This window comes from Helianthus annuus, chromosome 1 (genome assembly GCF_002127325.2).
Source record: "Helianthus annuus cultivar XRQ/B chromosome 1, HanXRQr2.0-SUNRISE, whole genome shotgun sequence".
NCBI classification, from domain to species: Eukaryota; Viridiplantae; Streptophyta; class Magnoliopsida; order Asterales; family Asteraceae; genus Helianthus; species Helianthus annuus.
Genome location: NC_035433.2, coordinates 131521288 through 131529199, shown reverse-complemented (window position 1 = coordinate 131529199; position 7912 = coordinate 131521288). Strand labels below are relative to the sequence as shown.

General features: G+C 37.4%; 1 protein-coding gene across 1 annotated transcript; it reads left to right on the top strand.

The window, feature by feature from the left end:
- Positions 1-537: 537 nt before the first annotated feature.
- On the top strand, positions 538-4124 carry LOC118480164 (2-alkenal reductase (NADP(+)-dependent)-like). Its single transcript, XM_035974873.1, has 5 exons — positions 538-857; positions 1065-1242; positions 2799-2965; positions 3136-3218; positions 3616-4124. Exons 1-5 carry the CDS (start codon positions 633-635, stop codon positions 3992-3994), a joined length of 1032 nt encoding a protein of 343 aa, XP_035830766.1. The 5' UTR covers positions 538-632; the 3' UTR covers positions 3995-4124.
- The last annotated feature ends 3788 nt before the right edge of the window (positions 4125-7912 follow it).

Below are 7912 nucleotides of genomic sequence, written 5' to 3'. Positions count from 1 at the left end.
CTGTTACTTGAAAGTTGAAATCCATAGTACCCGTATATTTTACTTTTAATTAATTACATGGACTAATTGTGTAATTAACACAAGTAAGGTTTGACCACTTTTGTTTGCATCCATTCTATATGAAAATAACACCTTAATCAACGAGTAAATCATAGAAAACATCATTTATATTTATAACAGGTTATAAAGTGTGTCATAAATAGGGATAAACTTGGTATCGATACTGAAAATACTGGTATAAAAAATCGTCAAAATTAGGTATCGGTACCAAAAATGCTCAATATGGTATGATACCTGTACAGGACCGGTAAAAATCGGTAAAATATTAGTACTGATCCAAAAGTACTAGTAACAAAAACGCCAAAATGTATGCACCGAATCGGTAAAAAATAACTCGATACGAGAAATTCAATATCCGTACCGATACCCGATACAAAATACTCATCCCAATTCTAATTTATCTTATATTTTTTAAAGGTAAACAACACACTTTGTAGCATGATATAAACATAAATGACGTTATTTTTTAATCTACTAAAGAATTCCTCATATCGTGGTTCACATATTTGTCACATATTTGTGGTAGTTCCAGAGCAGCTGTTCATCTTCCTACTCAAGAATCTAGCACTCAAATGGAAGAAGTGAGAAATCAACAGATTATACTCCAGAATTACGTCAATGGCTTCCCAAAGGAATCCGACATGCTCCTCATTACTTCCTCCGCCATCAACCTCAACCTTCCAGAAGCTTCTAACGCCGTCCTCCTCAAAAACCTTTATCTCTCATGCGATCCGTACATGCGTGGTAGAATGAGCAAATCTCAAGGCAGTTACTTTGATTCCTTCACTCCTGGTTCGGTCAGTTAATTCATCTTCATCAATTTACTCAAAACACTCTGTTTATTAACTGATTTCTGCTTAGGTTTATGCTTTTCAGTTCGCATTGAACTTGAAACCCTAAAATTTTGTGTCAATCAAGTCTAAAAACTAAGAAATATGCGTATTAAAAGTTTGTTGGAGAGCATAATGTGGTATTTCAGCTTGTGATTTGATGTAATGTTGCAGCCTATAGGGGGACTTGGAGTAGCGAAAGTAGTCGATTCTACACACTCGAATTTTAAGAAAGGTGACTTAGTTTGGGGAGGGATTAGATGGGAGGAATACAGCATTATTAATGATCCTCAGATTCTATTCAAGATTGAAGATACTGATGTGCCTCTATCCTATTATACAGGCATTCTTGGTATGTTTTTTGTTTGAATTGATTTTGGTTTCCATATAAGCATATGTAGTAATTGAACAGAGGATTAGAAATTTTGGTCAGTGGCGAAGCTTGAAAATTTTCACCGGGGAGTCGGAAGTCACCGGACCTAAAAATTCTATATAAGTAATTTTTTTTCTTATAAAACCGGGGGGTCGAAAACGTATATACCTAAAAAATTCTATACGAAACGTACATACATAACACTACTGAGCGAAAGCTACGCCCCTGATTATGGTCATTATCTAACACAATAATTATTGGCTGACTGTAGAGCCTTGTACCCGCTACACAAAAATGGTAATTGATTATAGATGGTAGATGTTTAACGTTATTTTACTAATTTTAACGTTATTTTACTAATTTCGTGAAAATAACGTTAAAAGAGGGGGATGGTTAATCATGCATCATGTGGTGGCGTTGATAGCCGAAAGACAAGGGGGTACATGCACTAATTGGCAGTTGTCTCAATTGCTGAGTGTTATGTGCCTTATGTCCAAGGCTTGATGCAAAACTACTATCGAGCCGAGGGTCTCACTGGAAGCAGCCTCTCTATTCCTACGGGGTAGAGGTAAGGCTGTCTACATCTTACCCTCCTCAGACCCTACCTTAGCTTTGCTATTGGTGGGATTTACTGAGTATGATGATGATGATGATGATGATGATGATGGTAGATGTTTAACCTAAATCAATGTACTTATTATATCAAATAATGTATACTCCAACAACATTCTAATTTTAATGACAAGTGTGCATTATAATTAGATGAGACTGTTGGATATTTGGCCTTGATCGATGGAAATAAGCAAAGAAAGCACAGCAATTGTAAAATTATTGTTCAACTTTTTTGTATATATTGAATCTAAACGTGACTAAATAAACAAACTGCTACTGACCCATTTGATCTGACCAAAGTTGACCCTTAACGAATTAGTCAACATTTACCCTCTAGAGACCAAAGGGGTTCTTCATGCCTGTTACTGTTTTTACTTAAAAATTAGTTGATGCGTGTTGTGTTTTATTTCTTAACATGTCAAACAGGTAAAATGAAGGAAATAAAGTAGCTAAAAAGGAAACAAGTCAAATAAGTCAAAAGTCACTTAAAGGGCAATTCGGTCTTTTTCAGGGCTATTCTGTCTTTTACGTAAAGTGAAATAGACTGAATTGCTCTTTAAGTTAACAAAAAAGACGGAAATGCACCTGACTTAACAGAGAAAAATGGATGGAGTTAACGAGTCGGATGAAAATGGCAAGATTTCAAACCTTTTGGATCTAGATGCGGAAAAACAAACCTTTGGACGAAAGTCGCAAAACTGGCCAAAACTCAAGGATGAAAATGGCATTTTACTCATTATTTTATTTAAAAATTAGAATACAAATGAGATAATATTATCTTTGTACTCATGTCTGACACTATACATTTATAAAAAGTATTGGACACATAGTGTGTCAACTTTCACGTCAATCGAACCGGTAAGCCCAGTTTGTCACCTCTACGCTCAACCCTCTCGTAATTTTTATCTTTGGATTATCTCTAGGTATGCCTGGGTTGACCGCTTATGTTGGTTTCTACGAGATTTGTGCTCCAAAGAAAGGAGAGTATGTCTTTGTTTCAGCAGCTTCGGGTGCAGTTGGTCAGCTCGTTGGTCAATTTGCAAAGTTGTCAGGATGTTATGTCGTTGGCAGTGCTGGTACAAAAGAAAAGGTTGGTGTGTTCTTTTAATCTTTTACCATTATTTCTAATTATGTAATTGGTTCTGCTTTCTTTTCTTCCTGTTACACCATAAATGCTTTCATTATAATGTCACAAAGCTAATGATTATTGTTTTCTTCATGTACCCAAATCATTTTTGTACGTGTGTTTCATCACCCAAGGTTGATCTGTTGAAGAACAAATTTGGATTTGATGAGGCTTTTAACTACAAGGAAGAGCAAGATCTAGATGCAGCTCTAAAGAGGTTAGATTGAAACATAGTTGTCACCCAAGATTGTATAAAAGTTCGATAGTTCAAAATAAAACGGGTCAAAATGGTTGCAAGTCTCCTAAATTGTAATTTTATTGCATACAACATTCTAAAACATTTTATAAAAATAATATCATTGAAATAATATAATTTTTTTATTTGTATATGACACACTAAATATTCATGAAAAAAAGTCCTTACAAAAGGTATGGACAAAAGGTATTCCGGGTCAACCCAACAAACACGGTCCATTTTGGCTAGTTCTAAACATTACCCATTTTGGCTCCTTCAATTTGACGCCTCTTAATCAAGATAATGCAGGACCGTTGTAAAGAATAGTTTTTTTTTTTTTTTTATGTTTTTTTAATGTTTTTGTAATTCAACGTGACAGGTACTTTCCCGATGGAATCGATATATACTTTGAGAACGTCGGGGGAAAGATGTTGGAGGCGGTACTCTCAAACATGAGAATAAATGGTCGGATTTCAGTTTGCGGAATGATCTCACAGTACAATCTCGAGCAAGGGGAGGGGGTGCACAACCTATCTCAACTAATAGCAAAAGACGTGCGCATGCAAGGCTTCTTAGTGTCCCGTTACTTTCACATGCTCCCAAAGTATTTTGAAATGATTATGCCTTTGATCAAACAGGGGAAGATTTGTTACATTGAAGACTTTGCAGAAGGGCTCGAGAGTGCGCCTGCGGCTTTGGTTGGGCTGTTTTCTGGCAGAAATGTCGGGAAACAAGTGGTGGCTGTGGCTCGTGAATGAGTTGAGTCGATTTTTTAGGCTTTGATTTGGATTCTATTTACATATACATATGCATATGCTTAAGATGTGTGTTATTTAAGAAATATTTTCATTACGTTTAAGATGTATGATAATCTATGGAATTGGGCTAGACTAATTTTTAAGTAGGAACTTAAATCTTGGGCCACATAATAATTGATGGGCTGAGATTAAGACAAAAGTTTGGGCCGTTGGTGGGTTAGCAACCAAAAACCAGGAAAAGGAAGACCATATTTGGCTGAAGGGTCCTATTAGGGGTGGATGGTGATGTGCAAAAAAAACATTCATATAGTACACATCATTCAAGGCTCGGTTTAAGTTATTTTCTTGTTTAAATATGGTAAACAAGTTTTCTTTTTGTTTAATTTTGATTGCAAGGATAAACAGGTCACAAAATGACAAAGAAAGCGCTCCCGTGTTGAAAATCAAGTATTTACAAGAAACCAATCCAAAGCACATCTCCGTGCTTCCCAAGACACGCCTCTGTGCCTCTGCAATTTAAAAAAAAAAAACTAAAGAGTTTACAACAACATGAGGTCGTGTCTGTCGAAGCACCACCCTGTGCTTCACTCTTGAGGAAAAGTTCATAGAAGATACTATGACACTGGCCCTGCCCGATCAAACACGATCTTGTGTTCATCTCCCAAGTGAAGACAATAGTATGGTGGCCCCCACAAAGTTAACCACGACCATGTCTAGGTGAGACACAACTTGTGCCTCATCAAAAGAAGTCAACACTCAAACTGTCACAACTAGACAAAAAGAAAAAAAAGTCAACGACATGATCGTGCCTCTCAAAGCACGGGTTAGCAACCGAAAACCTGGAAAAGAAGAGGAGTAGCCAACTAGGCACTAAAGGTGGCCAACAACTCGTTTTTGCCGGCTTGGGTGGAAATGTACGAAGATTATCTTGGTTTGAAACCCACAAACGACCCAAGAAATAAAGTAACCCGTCATCTTTAGTTTCAAGTTGAAGCTCAGGATTATGTGGCAGTTCATTATTCATCATGCCTTGGGTTACGCAAGTACGTTGGGCTTGGAAAATACGTGTTTGGATATCTGATTGGACTTGAACACAATGAAGTTTGACACGTTCTTTACGACTAAGTGCGTCGGCCCAACGAATCTCGCAGTCATAGTCGTTTAGAAGTTCGACCCAACGTCGTTGCCTCATGTTCAATTCCTTCTGATTGAAGATATGTTGGAGACTTTTATGGTCCGTGAAAACCACACATTCAGTACCACAGAGGTAGTGTCTCCAAATTTTTAGAGCGAAAATAACAGCACCTAACTAAGGATCATGAGTTGTGTAGTTCTTTTCGTGGATTTTCAATTGTCTAGAAGCATAAGCAATGACTTTGTCTCATTGCATAAGAACACAACCAAGGCCTAGATTTGAGGCATCGCAGTATACAACAAAATCATTGTTGCCATCGGGTAAGGATAGAATTAGTGCATTACAGAGTTTTTGTTTCAAGATTTGAAAGGTTTCTTCTTGTTTGGGTCCCCACTCAAAAGGTTTATTGTTTTGAGTTAAAGAAGTGAGGGGTATCGCAATCTTTGAGAAGTTTGCGATGAAACAACGGTAATAACCGGCAAGACGAAGAAAAGAACGAACTTCGGTAGGAGTAGTAGGTGTACTCCAATCCTTAATCGCAGTGATTTTGGCGGGATCTACATGTATGCCTTGTTCATTGACAATGTGACCCAAGGATTGAACGTCCTTCAACCAAACTCCGCACTTGGAGAATTTTGCATAAAGTTGTTCCTTCTTTAGAAGTTCCATCGTTAGACGGAGGTGATTTGTCACACCCCGATTTCCACGTGTCTCACCGGTGGGCCCGGTGGGGGATTACCGTGACGATGTTGGCAACAATATAGTCAAACCACACAATTATATAAATGCACAGCGGAAGCTTAAAGATAAATATATACTTCAACCTCTGGTTGTAATATCAAATGTATTACAGAAGTCGAATATATCCACAGCGGATCAAAATAATAATAAAATATTGTTCATTCAGATACGGCATCGAGTTTGCGAGACTATTCGTGATGCTTAGGAAGCTAATACCAGCCCATTTCGTATAGTACCTGCACTTAATCTTTTTGGGGAAAATACGTCAGTTTACACTGGTAAATACATTCAACTGACACATTTGAAAATGTTTATTAAAAATTGATTTAAATGCACAAGGCACAAACTCTTTTATAACTTGGGAAAATTATTAAAATCTTGTGAACGTTTTACATGTTCTTTTATGCGTTCAGTAGCCCGGGTCGTGCCGGGTTAAAGATTTATAGACACACCACATTGCGTAAAACCGTAGTATAAAAACCAATGGCTACGTCTTTTAATTTAATGTCGACAATATATACCGGGTGTACGCCTACACCGGGATGTCGATGGTCGTGGCCATTTCGTAAAATGATGCCAAGGATATCCGGGACAACGGTCATTAAACCCCCCAAAGGCTTTTAAGAAACAAAACTGTTTAAATGAGCCGATCATATTATTTAATTAACCACCTAAGCGATGGAAAAATATAATGCTCAATCAAGCGGTATTAATATACCGTAACCCAAGCCCATATAGGGGAAATAAGTTAAAGTATTTACCTTTGCAAGTATTATTCCTTAGTTTGATTAAATCACCGATAGCTTTTACCGGGGCTCCTAATCTGGAATGAAGGTTTTAATTAACCTCTTAGAATCCTAACGGGTCTTTATATTGGCCGTAGCCTAGACCGGTTGGTTCCGGAATATAAATATGGTTTAATCGCGCGAAAAGGCGAAAACCGAGAATGGAGTGTGATTGACCCAACAAGTTCAGAGACTTGTTTTTATATGGGTTTATGGTTCACACTCTGGATTTTGGGGTTCAAATAATATTATTTGACCCGTATCGGCTAATTTATGAAAACTAGTTTCATAAGCCGAACCGTGCGCGCAATCGGCGAAACGGTTTACCATGGGAGTCTTACGCTTATTTCCTAAGTCAATATGCCTTAAAGAGGTTGTGGTATCAGTAGGATACCTTCCGTGATGCCCGTAATGAGTTTTAGTTAATATTACGCCCCGTAGGGGTTTTCGGTCATTTTAAAGACTTTAAAAGAGCTTTTCGAGTTCTACAGGAAATCTGAGTTTCCCGAACAGCTTATAAAGCTTAAAATACTATATTTATTATTTGGAACCAGTAGCAACTGGAATCGGGTCAAAAGACCTTGTAGAACTCATGTTTTGGCCGAAAAGGGCATATTCGGTATTTACCGAACCGTAGCCATAACCGCAGGTTATGAGCAAGGTAAAAATTATTAAAAATCTTTAAAATTCCCAAAATATTAATTTATAACAGTGGGTAAAAGTTTTGGTGACGAAATCTTGGTTTAGATGGGCGTTATGCTAATTGCGCCGTTTATTACAAAAGTTTATTTAAATTACGCTATTTAGCATAACTCTCATTCTAGACCTCGGATTGACGTGAAACTTTAAGGACATGCTTATAATTTAATAAGCAAGGTTATGGTCCATTCACGTGTCCGAAATACTCGTTTTATTTTAAAAAGGCCGTTACGGTCAATCTTTTAGGCGATTAACGGAAATGCGCAAAAGACTTGGATAACTCATGAACCGATCACAGAGGTTTATACCATCATGTAACCTGGTCCTAAGAGAGTCCTAAGGTATATCTATACCTCACTAAAACGGGTCAGAACTGAAGTCAATGCAAAAGTCAAACTTTTGCGACATTCGGCTCCGAACCGGGTCAATATAGCAAATGGTCGATTCAAACGAGCGCAAATAAGTTTATATGCTTAATATCATGTTTTATGAACATCAAAACAGGTTTCATAACGTATACATTACAGATTATGTAGAAAACGGCAAAATAGCTTTCTG